This window comes from Coturnix japonica, chromosome 1, assembly GCF_001577835.2.
Source record: "Coturnix japonica isolate 7356 chromosome 1, Coturnix japonica 2.1, whole genome shotgun sequence".
Classification (NCBI taxonomy): domain Eukaryota; kingdom Metazoa; phylum Chordata; class Aves; order Galliformes; family Phasianidae; genus Coturnix; species Coturnix japonica.
Window position 1 is genome coordinate 156,821,619 of NC_029516.1, and position 25,786 is coordinate 156,847,404.

Consider the following 25,786-nt stretch of genomic DNA (forward strand, 5'->3'; position numbering starts at 1 on the left):
CTTCTGATTATTTGCACAAGAGTCTTTCAGTCCCACATATTTGATTTCCTGATACAAAATACCATTTTGTTGTTATGTTCTGTAAATCCTTTGACAAATTCAAATTTCTAGTTCAAACCATGAGTGTTATTTCAATGTTCTACTTAGTTTTCTTCTGCCAGTGGGAAACAGATCTAGGACGGATGCTTCTCTGTTACAAGCCCTTCTTCATGTGACCAGGTGACCCACACAGTAGATGAAGATAAGGCTCTGGATGTAGTCTTCCTGGACTTCAGCAGATCCTTTGACTCTGTCACCTACAGTATTCTTCAAGAGAAGCTGTCAGCCCAGGGCTTGGACCAGGGAGGTAATCATCCCCCTGTACTCAGCACTGATGAGGCCGTACCTAGAGTACTGCATTCAGTTTTGAGCCCCTCACTACAAGAAAGACATTGAGGCCATGTCCAGAGAAGGGCAATGAAACTGGTGAGGGTCTGGAGCACCTGGAGCGCCTGATGGAGCTAGGACTGTTTAGCCTGGTTTAGAGGAGGCTCAGGGAAGACCTCATTGCACTCTACAACTTCCTGAAGGGAGGTTGTGATGAGGAGGGGTTTGGCCTCTTCTCGCAGGCAACGAGCAGGACCCGAGGAAATGGCCGCAAGTTGTACCAGAGGAGGCTTAGATTAGACCATTGCTCTATGTCAGAACTGCTTTGCAACAGCTAAAATATAAGTGTGTTGTCAACACTGTTCTCATCCTAAATCCAAAACAATGCAGCATATCAGCTACTAGAAAGAAAACTAACACTGTCCCAGCTGAATCTGGAATATCTCCCAATCACTCTTAGTAATTTTTCTGTATGGACTGGACTGATGTATCTGTTAATTCACAGAGGTACGAGTAGTTAAGCTACCTCTAAATGCTGGCAATTTGTACTCTTTCAAATATAGTTACAGCGACTTCTTGTTGTCATTCGTGGTATTCTCCCCTTCCTGCATTCCACCTTTGCACCTTCCTCCGTCAGTCCTCACACCCTCTTAGGAGTTTCCCAGCACAATTTACAACGTTGGTACCTGGAACACTAAAATGCCCTATCTCCTTTTTTACAGCTACGCCCACTATATTGTCAGAGCCCTGTTCCTGCCAGCTTTGGCTGGGTCAGAAAGGCCAGAAATAATCTCTGACACAAAGTATTACTTGTTTGTTTCCTATCGTCTTGTTTGGTATACAGATACTACAGAAAAAAAAGGCAGGGGAATGAATCCTTAAAGTATACTGGGGCATCCAGGCATGCAGTGTGAGTTAAAATAGCTGTGGATTTTTATTTTCCAGCAAGATCAGCATGACAAGTAACTTAAAAGGTAAATAAATAAGCCGCGGTTATGGCCAGCACCATGTATTATAAACTCTACAAAACCTCAAAGGTCCTTTTTTTAGGCATCCCTACTAGCTCTGGGACAGGTGAGGAGCACTAAATGCTATTCCCAGAAGTCTGCTGACATCAGATGTAGGAGGATACCCATGCTGTTCTGGCTTGACACAAAAAAAAAAGCCAAAGAAGCAAAAATCAATGTGCTTCCAAATGGAAACGAATCAATTTAGTAAGAAAAAAGTATTTGCAAACACAAAATCTGAGGTTTTTTTACAGAAGCACCAGTTTGGTTTGGTAGGAGTTAAAACAAAAGCCTCCATGTTTATATAAAGGTATTAAAAGTACCCTGCTGACTAGCCCCATGTGTTCCTTGCTACCCTACATATCTTGCTTCTGTGGCTGCCAGAGAGGGAAGAAATCCTGATCTGTCCTTCAGCCAAACCACAGAGAATTAAACCCTTTGTTTAAGGAGTCTTTCACCTCCTCAAGCTGCTCTAAAAACTTGCAGGGAAACCAGAAGCCATGGCTATTCTTGCTTTAAAAGTAATTTCCTTTCTGTCACTGCTACTTCTGAAGATGCTCCTGTTTGCAGCTTGCCTCCAATGAAAAACACCAGAGTATATTATGGGTCTGAAAGCTTTTAATGTCAGTTTAGGAGGGCAGACTCAATGTATTCTCTAGCCCCAGCAATAACAGCCAACAGGAGACAGCACTGCTCTTTTGAAAAATGGCGGTCATTCTTACATGTTATCGATGGGTTATTCTGCCATTAAGGATATAAAGGACATGAAGTTTTGTGCTTCAGGGCACAAGTCAGACTCTTCTGCATCCTTGGCAGCAGTAGAAACTTAACCAAATAAGCAGATAATAACGTGATTGTCCATTGTGGGGCTTTGTGTGTCTTCCTCTGAAGTATTTGATACTGGCCATTGCTCCAGACAAGATAATACATCAGCTGGACTATTGATCTGATTTAGAAATACAGACCTTTTATTCCTGTTAAGCACATCTTGATACAGAGTTGGGTTTCAACTAGTACCAATGGCAATTAAACACTAAAATACAGTTCCAGCCTACCCAAAGAGATCTGGAGCAAGCCTTATCAACACAAATACACCCCTGCAAGATTCAGCTCATCTATACATGCCATGTCATATTCCTCGAATGAGGAGCAAAACAGCAGTCATAGACTCCATCATTTTCCTCTACAAATTGACAAAAGGTGCTGATGATGAATTATTTTGTACCCCGACGTCTAAATTCACATGTCAGTTCTGCAAGGGAGAGCCAATGGAAAGATTTGTGTGTTTGAGTACAGAATTAGGTCCCAAAAACAGAACTCTTCATATTGCGAGCACTTCTTTCAAACAGCACTTCCCTTTTTGCTCAGTCCTTGGATGTGGGAAAGATTTGTTTTCAGCTCTGTGTGCCCGCAGCACTTGCTCAGTATTTAGCTGCAAGCTGATCCCATATGCAGGCTATAGCTGTGCTTTTTCAGGGTCCCTTGTTCCAGCTGACTACTGCTGACCACAACTCTCATTTCCTCTCTGCCTGAACATGAAATGAATACTATCATAACAGCCTTTCTTGACACATGCCAAAGAGAAAAGGATATTTTTCTGTTTTACACTTGACCACACTGTATTTCAAATACATGACCTCACCTCTACAAATCCAGTGGGAATTTATCTCTTTCGTCATGTGTGAGGCATAGGCCCACACTACTCCTATGGAGATCATTGTGTAGCTTCTCCTTTATTCATTTACCCAGCACTCAACCATCCTTAAATGATCTTCAGCATGGAGTAGCTGTGCTGGTACATTTGTGTTGTATCATCATAGCTGAGAGAAAAAGAGTCACACAGATGTGATACAAATGCCAACTGTGGAGTAAACACAGCACTGCCAACCTTTCAGGACAGAAACTCTTTTATCTGTTTATACTGTGCAGCACCTAAGGTAGAGACGTGCTGACCTGCAGTTATAATTGTGGATTTCGATTTGTAATAATGAGTTTAAAAGGTAATTTTTCATGCTATCTTTTGGAAAGCTCAGCTGTGTGTCAAAGAGAGGAACTGATACTCACTACCACAGTGCTAGGCAGAAAAGTTGTCAGGCCTGAGTATACACACACAAGTGACAGTGTCAGTTCCTGACTCTCCACGTACAACAGTGCTTCATCAGCACTGAAGGTGTGATCCTTCCTTTTAATGGATTGCTAAAACAGAGGTAGGAGAGCATTAAACACACAGTCATGCTGATCTGGGCTCTGAAACTTCTGCATTCTGTCCTCGGGTTCCATCCTATGGATGTGCTTATCTTAATGCAGCAACAAATGAGCTAATCTATCTAAATAATTCAAAAGAGCCATCACCAATGGAGTGGATCTGGAACAGGCTGCCCAGGGAGGTTGTGGATGCCCCGTCCTTGGAGGTGTTCAAGACCAGGTTGGACGGGGCCCTGGGCAACCTGATCTAGTAAATGTGTATGTTTGGTGGCCCTGCCAGGCAGGGGTTGGAACTACATGATCCTTGAGGTCCCTTCCAACCCGGGTCATTCTGTGATTCTGTGATCCTGTGCTGTGTCCTACTGCTTCCTCCTTGCCTTGCCGATTCATCACCCATTTTCCTTGTGCTTGTTGGTACTCGGTACTTTAACTTGCCCGCTGTGCTTGGGCTCATGGACCTCTCCCTGCTCTACTGATGGGTATTTCCATATAACCTTTGACGACTCATGCTGTGTGCTGTAGGAGGATGGAAGCAGAGGAGATGGAAGTCATCGAGAGAACCCTAAAAGAGCCATTTCGTCACTAAAAGGGCACTGTTTGGGACGACCCTCATTGCCAGCAGCAGCAGCAGCTGAGGCGCGGGGCGGAGCCATGTCTGCAGGCCGCGCCCCATAGTGCCGCCTACAAGCCCCATAGTGCCGCGGGGTGGCGACGCGTGACGGCGGAGGAGGAGGAGAAGGGGGGTGGGGGGCTCCGTCTCTCCCCTGCCGCGTCCCCTGCCCGTGCTCTGCAGCCGCCATGTTGGCTTGAGGCGAAGATGACAGGGGGCGGCTGTGTGCCGGCATCGCGCTGAGCGGCGGCTTTTCCCCGGCTGGCGGCTCGACCAGGCAGCGCCGCTAAAGCTCGCGGGGAGGGGGCGAGCCTGCCGTGCCGGCGGGGGGTGGGGGGAGGAGGGAGCGAGGGCGGGCTGAGGAGGAGGAGGTGGAGGCGGCGATGAGAGCTGAGGTTGCGGGAGGCGACAGCCGCTGAACGGCCCCCGTCGAGCCCCCGGAGCCGCAGGGCCGTCCCCGCCGGAGCCTGTTGCATGCTGCAGCCCGCCTAGGGGAGGCCCGAGCCCGGCGTCCTCCCCCGGGCCCCTCCGGCCCCAGGGCAGCGAGTGGGGCCGGCAGCGCGGCGCTTAATGAGGAGGTGACGGCCGCCCCATTATTCGTGAATCACCCCGTCGTTATTCGCCGGGAAGGAAGAGCGCGAGGGGGGAAAAGCCGCGCGCAGCCCATGTCGCGGCGCAGTGCTGCCCGCCCCGCCTGGCACCGCCGCTGACGGAGCCGCCGCCCCCGGCACAGCCCCGCGGCCCGGAGCTCCGCAGGGCCCCGCCGCCCCACGCCGGCCTCGGGCCGGGGATCTCCGCTCGGAGCTTCTCGTTCTGCTTTCGAAGTTGGTGTTAAAGCGTCGGAGAGGCTTCTCAAGATGTCCAGCAGCGTTCCGGCTGATATGGTGAGTGCTGCTCTCCTTCCTTCGTGCCGTTGTCGTGGAATAACGTTTAGCGAGGCCCCTTTTGGCAGAGAACGTGGAAAGAAGAGGGGCGTGGGAAGGAGGGAGAGACAAATCCCGGCTGCCCGCTGGAGGACCCGGCGGTTCCTGGCCGTACCCTCGGAGCGGGGCTCAGCGGGCGGAGGGGCCCCGCTTTGGGGAACAGAAAGGCGAAGCCGAGCCCGCAGGGTTCCTGCCTCTGCTCCTTGTGTTGGTTCTTTTTTTCCTCCTAAACCTGTTCAGCTTCACGCGAACTTGGCTAGTTCCGTACCGACGCTGCGTTCTGACGCCGGTGTGAAGTTAATCCCCCTTTACTTGATGCCAGGTCAGGAGAGAAAGAGAAATCCCCGTGCTCTGTTTTTGCCCAGGGAGAGCGTTTGTGGCACCCGCTGCAGCCTGGACGTTTCTCAAGGGCACTCCCGGTGCTCCCGATGGCGGACTGCCGCCAGCCTGCGTGCTGCTGTCACAGAGGGGTGGCAGAGCTCTGCCAGGTAACCTCCGTTCTGAGGGCTCTGCCGGTGCTGTGCCCGCATCTCATCAAGTAATTAAGGTTAAAAAAGACCACCGAGATCGTATCGTCCGACCGTCATTTCTGTACATCTCTTAGTTGAGGGGGAGCGGAATGTCATGGCTGTCACTGGATAGCTTGCTCCTTATTCTTGCAGCAGAATATTTTCTCTTATTCCTGTGTCATGGTTCACATTTATAGTATCTCTGTATAAAAGCAGCGAGCTCTTCTCTGCCTTTTCTTATATTCGGGGTGAAATTCTGTTCTGTGAGCAAAACCTGCAGTGGTGGCAATAGGAAGACGGAGCCTTGTTTCAGCCATGCAACTCATAGTCCATGTGTAGGATAAATAGGCTGCTGAAGTGATGGCATTGTCTAGTTGCTTCGTGTCATTGTTTCCTTCACAGCTTTTCTACCGCAGCCCAAAGGAGTGAATTTTATCAAGAGATCAGGAACAGTGCAATACGGAGGGTGATCGACCACAGTTCTAAGCTATCCCAGCCCCTCCCTCCCCATGCACTAAAAATATATTTTGCCTTTTGGGATGAAATAGAGGCAGCACTCTCCTCATCACTGAGTTTCAACCCTCTCAGCTGTTTATTTTCCTTCATGTCTTGTTAAGGGCACCCTGGCCATGCTCTGAGCCCACTCCCATATATCAGTGTGTTGTGGCCTGGCTGCAGCCCCTGCCCAGCTTGGAGCTGGGTGCCCACCTCTCAGAGCGGCCGGAGAAGCCCTTGGCCATAGCATGGAGTGCTGATCTGCTCTCAGCTGGGGCTGAGTGTGTGGCACCCCTCAGTCCTGGGGGTCAGGATACACCTTTCCTATGCAAGGACTCCATTTTATAATGATACGTGTATCTTGAGAGGAGAAAGAATAGTTTGCTTCTATTAAAACTGTTTCTTCCTGTCATTATGATGTAATGAGGATAGCGATGTGTAGGCCTGGAGATGCTCTGTTTCTTCAGGTCAGGAAGAAGCTTGTTATCCATAGCGATGTTTAAATATTGAGTCATTACAAAGACATTTGAATGAAGATGTCACCAGTGTCAGTATAATTTAACCAGGTGATCAAGCATATTCTGGTCTGTCTTAGGATCATTCCGCTGTGTTTTTAGCTGCAGTTTCTCTCATCAAGTTCAGAGTTTGCTGTAGAAATGAAGGTGACTAAATGCAGTCAGTAACTTAATATACAATTTACAGAAGGAGCACTTGAAAAACTCATTTTCAGTCCCTTTTTTTTTTTAAGCACCATCCTTATTTCAAAGGAGCTTGTTCAGGAGGGAAAATGGTCCTGTTATTTGATTGCTTTTTAAAGAGAAGCACTTGCAGGCTGTCACCTTGCTCATGTATGTTTTTATTTACTTGTATGATTTTGCAGTTTGCATTTCTCTTTATCCACCCACTCTGCAATTCGCATTAAAAAATAAATAAATGCCATTCTTCTGTAGGAGTTGGCATCATAGTGGTGGGCTGTTGTATTACGAAGGCTCTGTCACGTTTACTAAAATCTGCTATGAATTACTTAAGTATTATCATAATTACATTTCAAAGCATCTGATGCACGGGCTAACCCTCTCGTAATAATTAACTATTCTAATTGATGCTTCTTCAAATGTGGTCTTCCTGTCCTACCTTTGAAATGCTGAGGATCTTCTGTACATGAATTCCTTCAGTAAGCTTTGTGCTCATGTGTAGATGTAGTTCAATCCAGCCTTCTCTGATGCTTGGTTGACTTCTTTCCAGAACTACAGCAGATTTTACCAAGTAACCATTTCAGCATCACTTCTTAAATAATTAACATAGCACTTTATCATTTGCATTCCATTAATGAACTGGATGGTGACACACTGCATTCCAAGCATCATAAGTTTGTGTTGCATTATTCCTTAGGAATACACTCTGCTTAAAGGCTAAAACTCTGCTCCAGGAATGAGACCTGCTGCCATTGGCCTCTGTACTTGTGTAGTTTCATTAACTTGATGAGGACTGGACATGCATGGAGTAGTCTTTGAATGTCATACTGTGTTTCTAGTCTTAAACTCCCATCCCCATAAATACTGGTGATTGTGGTAGCAACAGGGTATCATTGAATGCATTGAGTAATTTCATCAGATAAGCCCATGTGTTCTGGGCTGCCTTCACAAAGGGGTGGCAGCAGGAAGAGGGAGGTGATTGTCCCCCTTTACTCAGCTCTTTTGAGGCCCCATCTGTAGTACTGTGTCCAGGCCTGGGACCCCCAGTACAGGAAGGATGTGGAGCTCTTGGAGTGGGTCCAGAGGAGGGTCACTAATATGGTCAGAGGGCTGGAGCACCTCTCCTATGAGGAAAGGTTGAGGGAATTGGGCTTATTTAGCTCAGAGAAAACTCCAGGGAGTCCTCATTGTGGCCTTCCAATACTTGGGAGGGTAAAAACAGGAGGGGGTACGGCTGTTTATGAGGATGGATAGTGATAGGACAATGGGGATTGGTTTTAAACTTAGATGGGAGGTTTATGTTAGATATGAGGAGGAAGTTTTTCACTCAGAGGGTGATGACACACTGGAACAGGTTGCCTGAGGAGGTTGTGGATGCCCCATCCCTGGAGGCATTCAAGGCCAGGCTGGATGTGGCTCTGGTGGTTGGCAGCCCTGCACATAGTGGGGGGTTGAAACTGTGGTCCTTTTCAACCTTCTATGATAACTTACTGTTGTCATTTGGTAGCAGCTACAGTTTGAGGGACTGATAGTGGAGCTGCTTTCAAGTTGTGTTTTCTTTCTTGCTGGTGAAGCACTGTGAGGTGCTTTGTGGACTATATCAAAACAAGCTATTAAAAACAAAATAAAGCCCAACAAGCTGCAACATGACAAGACATGCAAAACCACCAACAACTAGGTTCAGTCCAAAAGTTCTTACTCAATTGAGTATCTATTTCTTAGTTGTTATCAGAAGAATTTGGGAAGCTGAATCTTTTTATGTTCTTATGATACTTCCCCTTACGCACATGATTCTTCAGGGGCTTCGGAACTTGGCTCCATATGACTGAAAATCATTGTGCTGTCTGCTGTTTCCTTCATTGGTGCATTTTAGTGGAGGAAGACTGTGTGTATGTTTGTTGTTTTAGAAGTTTAGTTCAGAATGGTTATGAGTAGCTTAGTGTAGAGTGTATGTAACATCCATCATCTGTTTCAGTAATGGCTAAGAGGAAAAGGATGGATGTATATACATCTGGTCCTACAGCACTAGGAGCATCTGAGCATCCTTGAATAAGATTGAGGCAGGAGAGGCTTAAGGGAGTAACATCGTTGAATGTGGCATTCTAATGTATTCAGCATACTCTAAAACAATGTTTGTATGTCCTTTATTAGTTCAGGGAGGGGCAGCTGTACCTGTGGATGGGACAGCGAGTGTTGTTTGTGGCTTGGTGCAGCACTGTAAGTGTAGGCTGGCTGTACAGATTGCTTCTTCTTGCCCACCCTTGGCCCTTGTCCTTGGTACCTGTCCTTTTTCACTCCAGTTTTGTTCCGTAACTCCATGAAATAGGAGAGGGAATGGGTTCTGAAGGACATTCAGCTCCTCCCCTGTTGGGAGTACAGGGCAGCCAGCAGTGAGTGCTGGCAGGGTTCAGCAGGATGGAAAGACAAAAACCAAATGCTGAGTATCTGACTGTAGCGAAATGATCACCTCTACAGCAGAGACATTGAATTGTGCACGTTAAAAACAAATTGCCAGACTTATCTGAGGAATACAGACAGAACAGTCAGGACTAGATGGGGACAAGCGGCGGCTCTGCAGAATTGGTGCCAGCTTCAGGTGCCTCACAGCTTGTGCTGCTGTTTGCATGGATCTAAACTTAACTTTTCCCCATCAGCATTTTATTTTAGGTTGTTCCAGGCCCGTGTCTCTCTTCTGTGTCTCGGCCTGAGGTTGTACTTAGAGGCCATCCTGCCTGAATATGACCCATCCAGCAGACCGAGTAGGCAAAGCTTTATGAGAATGTCAACAAAGTGACGAAGGATGGACTTGTCTATTTTTAACATGGGATTCTTTCTTAGGGCAACTTCCGTGGGTGTTGAAAGGCCTGGTCATGATACATGCAGTCAGTGGGCTTTGTTTTATACTTCTGCTCGTTTGCTGTTGATTCTGAGCAAAAGTCAGAATGTAAACTTGTGAAGTCCCCTATGTGCTTATGCAATAGGGAAGAGAACGGAGAGCTCGGTTCTGACTCAGCCTCTGAGTGCTACTCTACTTTGCAGGAATCCAGAAGTATCTGGAATGTGACTAATCATTCTTGTGGTTTTATGTAGAAGAGATAGTATGGCTTGTTTTCAGTCTTTGCTTTGTGTAGGTCTGAATCCTCTGACTTGGTTATTTCTTATTGCAAGTGAAAGGCAGAGCTGCTGATCAGCGCTCTTTTCAATATTGTCTGTTCGCAATTAACTGAGCCTGCTAAAGCAGCAAGCATTCCCTGTCACAATTTTGCATGCATAAACTTGGGCTCACCGTAATTATTAAAGGACTCTGACTGAGTGCAGTGCTTTCATTTTAGAAGCCACTGGAAATGAGCAGAATATCAATGAGGAATTGTAACTTTGCTGTTCTCATGTCAAAGACCCCAACTCTTCATTGGGTTTAGCCTCATTCAAGGATCTGGCTTTAGAATTTCATGTATTGTTTAACAATTACCCTATAAACTCAGCTAGAAGGACAGCTTTTAATGTTTGATAGTTTGTTGCATGTACTTTGCAGATCATCTTGGAAAATGATCATTTCTTTATTGGGTTATACACCAGACAAATACACATTGACAGATGGAAGGAAACACTAATGGAAGAAAAAAATGAAGAATCAACAGCCTGCAACAATTGTAAAGAAATAAATGGAGGCGTCAGATTCTGCAGGTAGCTTTATGCACTTCAGTACCATAGTTCTTATATCTGAAAGGAAATATGTGGGAGGTGGAGAAAAAGTTGCTAATTGGGCTTTCCGAAAACATACTGGAGGTCTTTTTATTTTCGAATGCAGCACTTAAAGAAAAGGTGAAGACCTTCTGACTTGTGGGTCTGTTGGGCCTCAGCATTGTAGTTGTGTGGAAACATTCAAACAGTGTTGCTACTAACTTGTGGAAATGCAGTGTGTTTTGCAGCTCTAGTTCTGCAGAGGCTCAATGAGTTGCTGCTGGTAAACCATCCACAGTTTGCATTGAGACTCTGCACATATGTTGAAATCTGACTTAAAAATGTAGTGTGTGTTTTCCACAACTAGAAACTAAAATGGGGGTTTGGCTGACTGCACAGTTGTGGCATTACCGTCAGTGTCTTGTAAGTTTTCTACTTTCTGGTAAAGAAATCTGAAAATAGCTTGCCAGTGGAAGGATCACACTTGTGTGGGTTTATGTGTTTTTGTTAGTTTGCTGGTTTAACTTAAATTTTTGTGTGTGATTCAGTTTAGAATTAAAAGGAAACATTGTGGCAGAGTTCAGCTGAGATTTTGTTCCATAATACAGTTGTTATGGAGACAGAAACAAGCAGGAAACTCCTTGAGTTCTCTGTAGCCCTTGCAAATCAGGAGAGTGAAAACATACGTTTCTGGTTTCAGTTCGGCAGAGCTCTACCATCAGATAAAGAAATGGATTCCTTAGAGGGACTTGGGGACCAAACAGCACAGGGACACCATCTTTGCAGTAGTTGGTTGAGGCCTTGGGCAGCCTGGTCTGGTATTAAATGGGGAGTTTGGCAGCCCTGCCTGTGGTGGGGTGGTTGGAGATTCATGGTCCTTGAGGTGTCTTCCAACCCGGGCCATTCTGTGATTCTGATTTAAAAATAAGCACATATACTTGTTTGTTGTTTCTGAAGTCCTGAGCTCTTGTGGAAGCTTTTCCATGATCTTGGTAATGCAGCATTAATTGATGAAAGTTTAGTACCGATTTCAGAATAAGCACAAGGAAATGGATTTCATTTCAATCTCTAAAAGAAACAAAAAAATACGTCTAATCTCAAAAAATAATCATACTTCAAAGTCTTGTGTGGTAGCATTGGTTGGTATCTCTGCAGTGGAGTTATGGTATGGTAACGTTTTGTGGTCTGGCAGGGATCCACATCACCATAATCTGTTTCTGAAGCTTAGCATCTGCCTCAGATAGGACTACTCCGTCTATCTCTGGAATCTGACATGTTTTTAATATAGGGAAATAAGAGAATGGTGATAAAATAAAGAAGTTCAGTGTTAATCAAAAGTCTTTCTTATCTGGGGCTATGAATTTCAGATTGCCTCTTTAAAGGTAGATTAGTGTCAGACTTCATGGGAATATATGTGGCATGTGCTAGTAAGCCTCAGGAAAGTTATTTTAAACTATATTACTCTAACATAATCATTCTTAAAGAGCTCTTTTTGGGGATATTTCTTTCAAGATAAGGTGCTGTCAGATATTCTTTGGGCATCCTTATCTCTAATATACTGCAAGTGGCTGACTAGAACAGTGAGGAAGATTTTTTAAAGCCTGAAATACCTACTTACAAGGTTTTTTAATTGTTTTCAAAGAATTCTTATTAGTGTGGGCAGTATCACAGAGATCAGGAGTAGGTGAACTCTTGGAGTGGTGTTTGGTGGTTGTAGATGATGTACAGCACATTGCTGTACCTGGGGGTATTGATTGATGCTCGGCTGAACTGAGCCAGCTGTGTGGCCAAGAAGGCCAACGGCATCCTGGCTTGCATCAAAAACAGTGTTACTAGCAGGAACATGGAAGTGATTGTTCCCCTGTACTCAGCACTGGTGAGACCCAGCCTGGAGTACTGTGTCCAGTTTTGGGCCCCTCGCTGCAAGAAAGACATTGAGGCCCTGGAACGTGTTCAAAGAAGGGCAACAAAGCTGGTGAGGGTCTGGAGCACAGGCCGTATGAGGAGAGGCTGAGAGAGCTGGGATTGTTCAGTCTGGAGAAGAGGAGGCTCAAGGGAGACCTTATTACTCCCTATAACTACCTGAAAGGGGAGGTTGCTGTGAACTAGGGGTTGGCCTCTCATGTAACTGATGATAGGACTATAGGGAATGGCTTCAAGTTGCACCAGGGGAGGTTCAGGCTGGATGTTAGGAAATACTTCTTCTCTGAAGGAGTGGTCAGGCAGTGGAATGGGCTGCCCAGGGAGGTGGTGGAGTCACCAATGCTGGAGGTGTTCAAGGAAAGTTTGGATGTGGTGTTGAGGGACATGGTTTAGTGAGAACTGTTGGCGATTGGTGAATGGTTGGACTGGATGATCCTGTAGGTCTTTTCCAACCTTGGTGATTCTGTGATTCTGCTTAAGGCATGCCTAACCCGAATGCCTGCCGTTTTGGCTGTGAATGAACATACTTTTAGTTGGTGCAAACAAGTTGGTTATGACACTGTATGTTTATGAGAAAAATTAAACAAGCTGTTGTCCCAACAGAGTGGTGATCTTCCTGATAATGAAGGCTTCCCAAGTTCCCACTTGCTTTTATACTGGACTGCACTGCCCTGTAGCAGGTAGGGCTAGCAGGGATGCGGCATCACATGTGTGCCATGGCTGCCTGCATGGGTTGGTTGCACTGCCAATAAACCCAGTGAGCATGGTGGGAGTGCAGGATCACTGGGTTGGCCCTTTGAGTGAACAGCTGTGGAGGTGCACTGCTTTCCCTGGTACACGAATCATAGAATCACTAAGGTTGAAAAAGACCTTAAAGATCATCGAGTCCAACCACAACCCAACCACACTACCCTAACTAACAACCCTCTGCTAAATCATGTCCCTGAGCACCGCATCCAGATGGTTTTTAAACACATCCAGGGACGGTGACTCAACCACCTCCCTGGGGAGCCTATTCCAGTGCTTAACAACCCCTTCTGTAAAGAAGTTTTCCCTGATATCCAACCTAAACTCACCCTGTTGAAACTTGAGGCCATTTCCCCTCATCCTGTCACCAGTGAGAAGAGACCAGCCGCGCTCTCACTGTAAGCACCTATCAGTAGTATGTACAGTAAATACGTTCAGTAAGACAGCGCAGTAGAATTGCTTTGAAGCATTCTAGTTTGTCTAGTCAGGAACCCCACGCTCACCAGGTGCAGTTTCCCAAACACAGTACCTTAGGCCATAAAAATGTGTAATGTTTGACTCAAATATTCAAAGGTTTTGTACCAAAGTATGTTGTAATACATATTCTTTGTGCTGCCAGTTTCTAAGAAGGAACTATTTTAAAGACCAACTTTATACTTCAAGATGTGTTAAGTGTTTTTATGGGAGTTTCTGCTAGTTCATTTCGATGTAAATTACTGAGGAAGGGAAACGTTTTTCCAAAACATAGTAGTGAGTGTTTCTAGCTGTCTAGACACTAAGAGTGAAGCTTTAAGATTCAATATGTCAGATCCTGGCACCAATAGAACAGCTTGTTACTGAGAAATTTGACTTAGTCGTAAGGATTTTCATTTTCTAATGGCACAATGGCTAGGAGTTCTTATTAAACAAACTGCAGCAGTTCTTGATTTCTGTCTGATAAATTGCTTCCGGCCAGTGCAATTTCATAAGAATTGGGGTTTTGTACCAATCTGGAAGTGAGGATTTTTTTTTTGATTGATTTCTAATTATGGTTAAAATGATTTGGTAGTTTAAAATTTCCGTTGTAGTAGGTGGAATACTAGGTAAACTCTAAGTTTAAGGCCATAAGAAGATGGCAGAGGGTATTTGCTGACTTGTTTTAGCTTGCAGGTTGTTGGCTGAATTGTGTTTTTTCTTGCAAAGGAAGGTATCCTGTGATATCAATTTCAGAAGCCTCAACAGAAGGCTTGAATCGTGCTCTTCTGCAGTGAGCTCTCACTGCTTACCTCAGCAGCAGTGCTGGGGCTTCCTTACACATCCTGCTTCTGATGGGTGTGAAAATGAGCTCTGTGTACCCTTTTCTTCAGGCAGGGAAAACCCTAAGGAGGGCTGCAGTGTGGGTGCGTAACACTTCCAACCTTGGTGATTCTATGAAAAGACCTCCAAGGTCATCTGGTCCAGCTGTTCACTTACCACCAATATTTCTCACTAAACCATGTCCCTCAGTACAGCGTAACATTTCTTGAACGCCTCTAGGGACAGTGAGTCCACCACCACCTCCCTGGGCAGCCCATTCCAGTGCCTGACCACTCTTTCAGAGAAGAAATATTTCCTAACATCCAATCTGAATCTCCCCTGAAGCAACTTAAGACCATTTACTCTTGTTCTATCACCCCCACCTTGCCACAATCTCATTTCAGGCAGTTGTAGAGAGCAATAGTAATGTCTGTTCTGAGCCTCCTGTTCTGGCATAGTACAGGGCTTAGTGCTGCCATACGTTCTTAGTGCAGGTGGCAAGCAGGACTCAGTAAGACCTCAATAAAGATGAAATTTTTGGTGAGGTTGGGCTTTTCCCAAAGTAAGAGCCATGGCTGCATCTTTCCCACTGTTGTCTATAAAGGGTGTAAAGCCTCTCTATAGAGGCTGGTACTTCTGAGGTTGTCTTTTTTCAATATCCGTCTGTGTTTTAAGTGAATAGCAGTGGCAAAATATACATGGTGAAGTGAGTATGGTGCATCTACTACTGTGCTATTTATGGCATATATTGAAAATTGGACATTGAGGGAACTCTTAGACTGGTAAAATGAAATACAGAAACATTCAGAAATAAAAGGATCAAGATAGTGAGAGCCATGTGGTGTTGCTTAGCTGCCCATTGGCTGTTAAACTGCTATTTTTTACTATTTTTTTTTATCCAGAAGCCCATGAGTTTTTCCTATCATAATACGCCTTCCTTATCCAGCACCTACTTTTTTTTAAGGCTGGATCTGCCTGTGCCTTTTTGAACTGCTCCAACCTTGTTTAGAAGAGGTCTTAGTTCACCGTGAGTCTTCCTGTGATATCAGTCTCTAGCAAGTACTTCAGAAAACTCCATTCCTTTCCAAAAGATCTGCTTAAACCTGAAGTGATCTTAAGAGAACAAATCCGCAGCGGTTTCCTGTGTTCAAGGACTTGGGATGTAGTTTTATGCTTAAGTTATCTCTCCTGTGTTCTCTTAACTTCTTTTAGAAGTTTAGAAGGGTAACTGGCTTTATGTGAGGGGAACGGAATGATGATCAGTCAGTGCCTTTATCTGCAGACATACTGGTTGGTCCTTTTTCTTTAGCTGGGTTTGAAATTTGCCAAAGCGAATAACTTAGAGTGCTGAGTAATACCAGATAAGGTGGAGCGAAGGTGAAGAGTTTCCTGCCTTTATAAGTTGGTTCTGCTGCTGCATATCAGTCCTGACTTTGATGCCTTAAAATACATAACCTACGACTTTTTTAATTTATAATGAGCACATGGTTAGGAGATATTTTGTTCCTGTTATCTTCTGCCAAAAAAAGAGAAACTTCTTGTTTTATTTTATCTTCTTGTTCTCAGCGTATAGACGTGAGGCCCCAGAGGGAAAGAAATCACTGGGGAGATTGTTTAGGTTTTTGGCCTCTTCTGCCACCAATAGTGTAGTTTTGAAGTTTTTCTCTCTTACTATGTGCAGTTCTGGAAGGGACAGATAATTCCTGAATAATCCCAGCATTTTCTGCAGTCATTTTTGTGTCAAATAATCGTTTTTCTTGTAAAATCAGATGACAACGTGTTCCAAAAAATGTGGTTTACAGGAAGAACCGTATCTATTTGTTGTGATAGTTTGAAATTTCATATGCAAAACAAATGCATCCAGAATCTTAAAATACAGCAGTGTTGTATTTTGTTCTGTCTGACTTTTGGGTGAAGGCAGCAGTTATTCAGCTGTGTTCTACTGGGAGCTGTATTGGCCAGCCCTAGAGTGTCCCTGGGGCTCCTGGGAGAGGGAAGAGAAAATCTTCTGAGTCATTTCCAAACAGTTCTGGCTGGGTTTCTGGAAAAGATGGCACTTGTTGTTTTTATTGTAGGCATTTTGAACTGCTGTAGGAGCTTGCAGGAGGGTGGTGGTAGCAGCTGGAAGGAGCACAGGGAGAAGCCAAATCATGGTTACACAACCATCTTGAGATGAGCGTACAGGCAGTGCATGTACTGGTCAGAGTGTTCAGGCTTATTTATGGGCAGTAATGTGCCATACAAGCACGTGAGGAGCAGCAAACTATCAAGGAGATAGCATGATTTTTCTCATACCATGTATAGGTTTGTACTCTTAAGGAAAAAAATTCTATTATGTGAAGTTTTTAACAGATGGAAGGCATGATAAATGGTAGGTTTTCTCATGGCTGTCCTTGTCCCTATCTCTGTATGACAAATGCAAACATACCCAAATCCATCCCTTAATTAGTATTTATATGTTTGATATTGGTCCTGAGTAGAGGTAGAAAAGTACTGTGCGTTACTCTGGGTGGAAAACTGAGATGTCTATACACATGATATCACAGCTTTTGGCAAAGGTGTATCTTGCATTACCAAATTCAACTCTAAAGCTGGAAAGTTCCCAAGCCTTGATTAAGTTGCCACAATGTGGCTTTTAGTGCCATTTAGCGTGTGCTGATGGCCTGGGGTGTCTGCGTGGCAGACTGCTCCCACAAGTGATATCGATGCCCTTCTGGAGGAGCAGCTGCTGCTCATAGTGGGGATACATCCCAAGACATGAAGACAGTGCCAGAGGTCTGTGTTTGGGTAATTTGCGGTATTTTCATATTGTTTGCTTGGTATGCAGCCGTTTCTTAGCTTAAATTTATTAAGGTGTGCTTCAAAATCATTAAAAGTTTTCATTTACAGTAAATCACAGTTCTATCCAGTTTCATTATTCCTTACAGAAAGCTTCAGCATCTATGTTTGTGAATAGTGCAGCAGAAAGGGAGATTTCTTGCAGTCAACCTACATTCCCTTTTCACACACAGAATCACAGAATGACCCGGGTTGGAAGTGACCTCAAGGATCATGTAGTTCCAACCCCCCTGCCTGGCAGGGCCACCAAACATACACATTTACTAGATCAGGTTGCCCAGGGCCCTGTCCAACCTGGTCTTGAACACCTCCAAGGACGGGGCATCCACAACCTCCCTGGGCAGCCTGTTCCAGGGCCTAACCACTCTCCTAGTAAAGAACTTCCCCCTTACATCCAACCTAAATCTTCTCTCCTTCAACTTGGATCCATTTCCCCTAATCCTGCTATTGTCAGCCCTTTCCAAGAGAAACATAGAAGAGTTTCTCCTAATTACAGCTCCGTGGAAACTTGGGTAGCTGCAGGTGTGCTGCTCCTGTCATGGCCAGGCGGGCACTGTGTGATGGCAGATGTATGACCAGGTGAGATCCTGTCAGAGCTGTCACATACAACCTGTCCAAAAATAGAGTGGAAGCTGAGACAAGTTAATACAATGAATTTAAAAGTGATTGAAGTTATCCAGTGAGAACTTGCACACAACCTGATGAGTTGAGAAAATCATCTGAAGACCTTGAAAATGTCTTACCCCATCAGCTTCATAATTTGTGGTATAAAGTTGGACTTGAATAGGCTGTGCTAAATATCAGAAGAATTGCAGTGTATTTCTGGTGCATTACAGTCACACTTATGTGGCAGAAGAGAAAAATGCTGTACATACATGTATGTTGTCTTCTAAAGATACTGAAGTTGTTGTAATGAAATCTCACAAAGGAATTCAACTTGGTTTTGTGGTTCCAGGTTAAAAGAAAGAAGTGCACTCTTTGGAGCTTGACACGCGTCTCTTGACATTTGGCCTGGAATGTTTGCAGTATGCTTCATATTCTCAGAGCAGAATCAAATGAACAGGCTGAGAATTTATGCGTACGTAATTAAATAATGAAGATTCCTTGGCATTATATAACAGGCTTACTTGTATTCATACCTTATCGCTTCCCTGGCAAGATTTCTATCGTACATTAGAGTAAATATCATTCCTCGTACTTGAGAAGTGTATTTCTTTTTAGGAGTTCAGCTTCTGATAGCTGACTTACAGCACAAAGCCTTCGTCCAACTGTACTTCATATTTTTTGCTTTAGTCTTGGCCCTCTTTAATTTTTGAGATATTTTAGAATCATAGGATTACCCAGGTTGAAAAAGACCTTGAAAATCATCAAGTCCAACCGCATAAGGTTCCAAACCTTATGATGGAAACCTAATGATTGTACATAAAGCCTTTCTAGCGTAAACTGTTGTAAAAGAAGAAAGAATTGCCATGCCATGATTATCCTGAAATATAACGTTTTTTCTCTAGATGCTTAAAGGCTATATCTTATTTCCACCGACACTTCATGTTTGGAGGAATTTTATGTGGAGGAATCTTTATATAGCACCTATCTAAACAGGCACCTATCTAAATATAGTCTCCAACCATATGACAAGACTAATCTCAGTGTTTGGGCTTCTGGCAGACCTCTTTTGGATGGCTAGATTTCATTACTGAGAGATCAATCAAAAATTAGCAAATTAGACTTGCTATATCAGGAGCCTTGGAAATAATACTTGACTTAAGGAGTCAGAAGACTTTATCATTTGTAAGTATAAAGTATTTATGATATTCCTCTGAAAGGTTCGGCATGCAGTGTGTGTGGGAAGCAGTGCTGTACATGCTTCCTTATGTCTACAAGACCAAAGCAGAGGTGGAAGCCCACAGCTATGTTCTTTCCTTCAACTCCATCCATTTTCTGCTGTGGTATATGGGCTGTTACACCTCTAATATAGCTTCTATTTGTGGATGAGTGTATCATGGTGATTGAACTCAGGCAGCTTATTCCAAAGACTTCTATTGTTCAAACTAAGCTGAAAACGATCTGTGGGATAAAGCTGTGACCTAGTTTTGGATTTCCATGCTTTGGGAAGTATTGTTTTGCCAAACCCCTGCATGTGTATTTCTTTAATTCCTTTTTTCATCTTTGAAGGTTGATTAATTACTTATTTTTTTAGGTCGATGGCTCACGTATTCTGGGAATAGAATGGGCATTATATTCTATTCAATGTTAATTTTGAGGGTTTTATTTTTACAAGAGAGGGAATTTTTCACTCAGTGTGGTGTTAGAAAAGCTCGGCCTGCCCAGCCCACGTGCAGCCTCTCAGCAAAGTACCCTGCATGATTCTAGCATCAACACTCTACGTATACAAGGAAAATTATCTGCCTAATCTGTAATGATGGCTGTTTGGTTTTCATAAATTCAGTAAGGTTTTAAGGTGTCCCTTAATTCCAATGCAGAAATTGAGATGGTTTTATTTAAAAACTTCTATGTGCTCTTCTCAAGTCACTGCGCTATTTGCCCATCTCTGGCTGGTCAAACAGTGACACAAACTTACATGAGAGCTGGTGAATTGAAAGCTGCTTGAGGCTGACAGCAGCTGGATGAGGGCTGGGGTTGTGGAGCTGGCTGTGGTGCTGTGGAAGCTGGCCCTGCTGTCAACAGCCCTTGTCCCTTCCTGCCCTGGGTCCTGCTGGTGCTGAGCAGTGTGGGAGGCTCCCCCAGGCCGTGTCTTGATTCAAAGTGGCAACTCAACGTCAGTATCTTTAGGAGGCTGTAGATTGTCACAAAATGTGGTTTTCCAAAGCAAAGGTCATGTTGGATGTTGTGCCTGAGAGACTGTTTGCTATAACTTCTGCAAGGTTTTTGTACATTTTCTAGTGTTGCTGTGTCTTGTAAGTTGCTCTGAAGAATTGTATGGCTCTGGTTCAGGTGATGGAAAATAACAAAGACCTTGGATCATTTTGTGGCCCTCCTCTGGATGCACTCCGACAGCTCCATGTCTCTCCTGTACTGAGGATTCCACATCTGGATGCAGAGCTCCAGGTGAGGCCTCACCAGCACAGAGCAGAGGAGCAGGATCACTCCCTCAGCCTGCTGGCTTTGGGTGCAGTCCAGGATACTGTACAACTTGTTTGTTGCATTGGGTATGAAATAGAAAACTGAAATAGAAAACTTTCTGTCAGTATCTTGCAAGGTTTTGGATAGTGCTGAAGAGGGTCTAGGAACGTGATGCATACCCTAATGTACCCAGTGTACATACCACAATGCATGCTTAGCTTTGTTTCATTGGAGAAACATTAGAAGTCTTTTTAATATTATATCTGTTAGTTAAAAATCTATTTTCAGAGAGTGAAGCAGAGACCAATTTCATAACCTGTACCACCATCTGTTAAATGCACGAGGAGCTTATTTTTTTTCTGGCTGAGGTTTAGCCAGCTGTCCATTTTGCACTGCTGCCTGGATGGGGAGGCATTCATTTAAGAATAACACAGTAGGTTTTCTGTGAGTCAACACAAAAGCTTTTTTCTAATCGGACTCTTTTAGCTTGTCTTACACTTCCCCAGATCTATTCTTGCTGAGGAGTGTATTTGAAATCTTTCCCTGTTGCACTCCTCTCTGCTGTATGCTCTCATCTTCTCCCACTTAGACTGGAGCTTCTGCTCAGGACAAGACATGTGCTTACAGCGAGGCGTGCGGATGTAGCTGCAACCCAAAGCCCGTCCTAATCCTATTGACATCTAACCCAAGCAGCATTTAGTTAATCTGTCTGGTATTCTTCTTACTTTGTCTGACCCGGTGAGACGATACAGCTTTTTGTGACTTCATTTTCTCTTAGATGAGCATTTTTGGATGGTAACGACTCACTTGTGGAATTTACTGAAATTTTCCCTTTTTAGATGATGTCTTTATAATAAATAAGACAATCTCAAAATCATTGCTGGGTTGTGCTGGCAGATTGTAGTATTGTGTTGCTATTATTACTAATTGCATTTTATATAGGGGCTACTTAAGGAAGAACTTGTTATTTACCAGAATCTGGGAAGATAACTGCTGTGGGTCAGTTAATCTTCTATTTTACCATTCAGTCTGCAGCAAAATAAACTGTATTCAGGAAAAAAAATCATAAATAGAAAATCGATTAAAAATTAGAATCCAGTTCTTTGTTGACTACAATTTAGAGCCGGCTTTAAAATGTAATTTTAGAAATTCATCTTTCTGACATCCACAGGAGTGTTTTGTTCATTTAAGCGTTATTAAAGCAAGTCAGAATAATTTCAGCTTAAACCTAGTGGAGATCACGGAACTACTCAAAGCATTGCCCTGCGTTTTCTGATTTGGCCTTCCATCAGGTACCTTCTGGGCTGCTGCTGAGCATTCCCGCTTAGAATGGCAAATCTCCTTTTGTAGGCTCTCCACGTTGGGTCAGTGTGAGACTGCTGGGCTGGCAAAGGATTTGGCTTCGCTTCATGTGGGAATCCGTCTGTTTATTCTTCCTCACAGAGTTAGCAAGAGGTGTCTGTGCCACTTAAAAGCATGTATCCTCCGAATTCAGCCTCGTGTGTGGGCACTCCAGCCAGTCCTCAGCCTCTTCAGCTCTTTGTTATCCAGCCATGTCTGACCAGCTGCACTCTGGTTCTCTGCAACTTGATGGATTGGTGCTTGACAGTGACTCCGGAGTACAAATAAGCATGTGAAATGGGAACAAGAATTTGAAGCTATTGTATGGAAGACAGCTGTGATACTAATTAAGCTGTAGCATCAAAATAGTCGAAATGCTTGCTCTTAGATTTGTGTATCAGTTGGATAAACTGACTTGAATTAATCGAATCCAGCTTCAGCTGCTTGTTCGTAGTTTGCTTTGGCTTAACTTTATTGGCCCAACTCACCAGAGGTTTACTCTAGGAAGATCAAGGACCTCAAATCTATGCTTTTAAAATCTCCTTTGCACTGCTTCTATCTTCAAAGTGTCACTGGAAGCTTTGTAGCTGAAACCTGGACATACAATGTTATTGCAAGACAGTCCATTTTTGTGTTCCTGGCAAGTCTGCAGCCAAGGCAAACATAGATGCCTTCATTCAAACATTTTAATGAACCGATGGACAAAATGCTCTATAAACTCATTTTTAATTCTTCTTTTTTTTTTTTCCCTCTGTAGTCATTATGTGTAGACATGACTAGCCATGCCACACTTGCCCATCCATGGCCATGTTTCCACCATGTCTTTATAGTAGGGTTTAGCTGTTGATCATACTTGGAAAAAAAAAAGAACAGGTCAGTGAATGAAATAATCTACCAGGAATTCTCCCAGAGCTTTTTCTGTGTTCAGCTTGAAACTGTTCATCCAATGGGGAGAAACTGGGATTGTCCATTTTGTCAGTCTCTTGCAGTCACAAAAGTTTAGTTGTACCAGAAAATACACACTCTTCATAAACAAGACAATCTGGCTGAATGCTGGAGATCCACATGTGCTTGGATTTATGTAACCACTTATGTACTGAGACAATACTGATGTCCAAGTAGGGCAGTAACAATGAGCGTGGCTTTAAAGGATTAGTTGCTTGTCAGGCAAAACAGAAGTCCTCTTTTGCTTTGTTTCATAAATCAGATATTAATAGTAAAAGACACATGAATACCTAAATAATGTTCATTTTTAAATCATTGTTGCTGTTTTGAATTTCAGCTGAAATCGTGTAACCAACAGGATAATTAAAGAAATTAAGCTGTTTAATCTTAATGCCCTTTCGATGCGGTGTTTCAAATGTAGCAGTTGGTCCTTTCTCAAATTGGACTTGGTGGTGGATCTGCCAAGTGTGGCTGTTGAAGGTCTACACAGTTGACCAGTGTCTTGATACATGGAGTGCAATTAATACAAATGATCATCAGAAGACATCAAGAAAATCTGTATTTGTAGATCATAGCATCTCAGAGTAGTTAATGGAATCGCAGAATTGCAGGGGTTGGAAGGGGCCTAAAGAGATGGAGTCCAAGCCCCGTGCTAAAGCAGGAACCCTACACGAGGTCTCACAGGTAGGTGTTCAGACAGGTCTCGAGTATCATCTTCATAGAAGGAGACTGTATGGACTCTGTTTACTCTGCAAGTGACTTCAGGATTCCTTATGTTTTAAGGTCTACAAGTCACTAAATGTTTTGTAATTCTTAAAGCAAATTTGTATAGGAATAGTAGTTTGAGGGGCTACCTATGAAGTTTTTTTAATACGGTCTAGCATTTCTGCATTCTACGGTAGGTGGAACACTTTTTGACTATGTATATATTCACTGGGAAACCTGACTTAGCTGGACACTAGTTTTTTTCTTTGTATTATGTCTCAGTTTCTTAGGTAACAATAGGAAGGAGAAGTTTATTGTGGGGGTTAAGAAGTATTTAAATAACAAGATAGTTCAGTTAAAATACTCATCAAGGACAGAAAATAGTTCTCCCAAAGTGCAAAACAACCTCTTGTATATGTGGACCTTTGGTTAGGGGTAAATGATGAGAACTTCATAAGGCAAAAATAATGAGCAAGTGCAAAGTTTTTTTCCTCTTGTTTTTGATGCTAATAACAGGAAAAAGGTAGTTTAATAATGCTTGTGTAATGTTATCTTCTTCCTTTCATCTTCTTGGGTCAGTTGTTAACCTTTTGTTCCTTGCGTATGCATTAACCTGTGTATTGTGAACTTGGATATAGTCTGTTTAATGGGTTTTGGTTGGTGGTGTTTTAAGCATTCCAACTCATGAAAGGAAGAAGATCTGGAAGCAGTATTTGTGTTTTGCTTTAGTTACAGAAGAGGGAAGGGTCATCAGTGAGTGGTTTTGTCTCTGGCTGGGTGAACATTGGCTTGTGCTTCATGTTGGATGCTCCACTTGAGTGGCCAAGCTGTCACTAGACCTCCCCGTTCCTGCAAAATAAGGAATCTTGTATTTAAATATCTGTTCTTCTGGCTTTGGTTTTTATCAAACAACCTAAGTTTTTTGATATGTGATAAAACACAGCTAGCGTTCTCTGGTTTCATCTGCCAAGGTCAGGCACCGTGTCCCATGCTTCTCACGTACAGATGATGTCACATTAAATATGCAGTACCAACATCTGTGTGCTATCAGTGTCATTCTTGTGGCAGACTGTGACATTACCAAGTAGTATTTCAGATGATTTGACAGCATTTTAGGTGATGTTCTTACTTAGAACGGCTTGCATGTGTCCTTCTCGCTTTGCTGTTCTAGTACTAAGTGTGAGCATGCAATAACTGAATAAAGAAGAGCCACTTGTGTAGGATTTACATATCAAGGGAATGCGAATGACTGCTTATACGCAATGACTTTTTTGATCATTGTGGATTTACAGAAAAAAATCATCCGTGCCTATTGCTCAAAGGTAGAATTTCTGTAATGGAAATAAAGAATTATAAAACACAGAAACCATGTATAAAGCTGTATAGATATAATAAAGAGTTTGGGTAGCATTCTAGGAAAGTAAGACTTCAGAAGCTGTGCATTTTAATGAAAATGATACCATATATTTTTTCAAATAGAAGCCATGAGAAGGTAAGGTCATGCTGATTTAATGCATTTGCAAAATGGCCTTTTAGTAATTTTGATAATCCCAGGAGGAAATGATTTGAGGAAACATAAACACTTTCAATCTCCAAATGATTTCCTGAGTGGGTATTTATTCCCTGCAATGTTTCTTTCTAAACAGATCCAAGTCACGACTTGTTAAATTTACGTTTAATTTCCCATGCCAAGAGATAATTCTCAGAAAAAGGAGAATAATTTTTAGGCAGTTTTTACATACGAACAATTAATAAAATTCTGATAAAACATGCCTTTCTTCCTTATAGTTTTGCCCGGCCTTTGAATCCTAAGATGCGTGGCCCAGCTCTGGGAAAAGCTGGTTTAATTTTGCTGTTATAAAGACTGTCATGTAGTGAGAGAGAAATAGAGGTGTTTGTGTTGTTTTTTGATTGATTTATTAGGTAATGATGGAGATTCTGTTGATTACCATGGCTCGCAGTGCCAGGTGGAAACTGTGCTGTGCTCCTTGCCAAGTGGCTGCATCTTCCTTTTAAAGTTTCCTTCATCAGGGCTTTTTCCAAGTTCTGCTAAGCGCAAGGATGCTCTGTCCCAGTAATGAGGAATGTGAGGAGATGATCTGTGAGAGCACCTTGGTTTAAATAAGCAGGGGGCTCCTGGCTTAGGACCACTTTTCCTGTACCATTCTGATGCAGGAGATACAGTAGTCTACTGGAGCAAGGAGAGGCCACCTGCAGTCTGGACTGGAGGACTGGCACTGCTGGGAAGGGCTGAGGGAGCTGAGCTTGGTCAGCCTATGGAGAAAAGGTGGCTTTGGGGACAGCTAATGCCAACCCCATTGCACTGACAAGGAACCACAGAATCACAGAATGACCCGGGTTGGAAGGGACCTCAAGGATCATGAAGCTCCAACCCCTCTGCCTGGCAGGGCCACCAAACTTCCATGTTTACTAGATCAAG

The 25,786-nt window shown here is 43.5% G+C and overlaps 1 protein-coding gene across 1 annotated transcript in view; it reads left to right on the forward strand.

Annotated features, from left to right (window-relative positions):
* Positions 1-4,352: 4,352 nt before the first annotated feature.
* Positions 4,353-25,786, forward strand: part of UBL3 (ubiquitin like 3) — a 52,881-nt gene continuing 31,447 nt past the window's right edge. Inside the window, exon 1 of the mRNA XM_015852008.2 lies at positions 4,353-5,072. Coding sequence (XP_015707494.1) covers positions 5,046-5,072 — 27 coding nt within the window. The 5' untranslated portion in view covers positions 4,353-5,045. The remainder of the gene's footprint in view (positions 5,073-25,786) is intronic.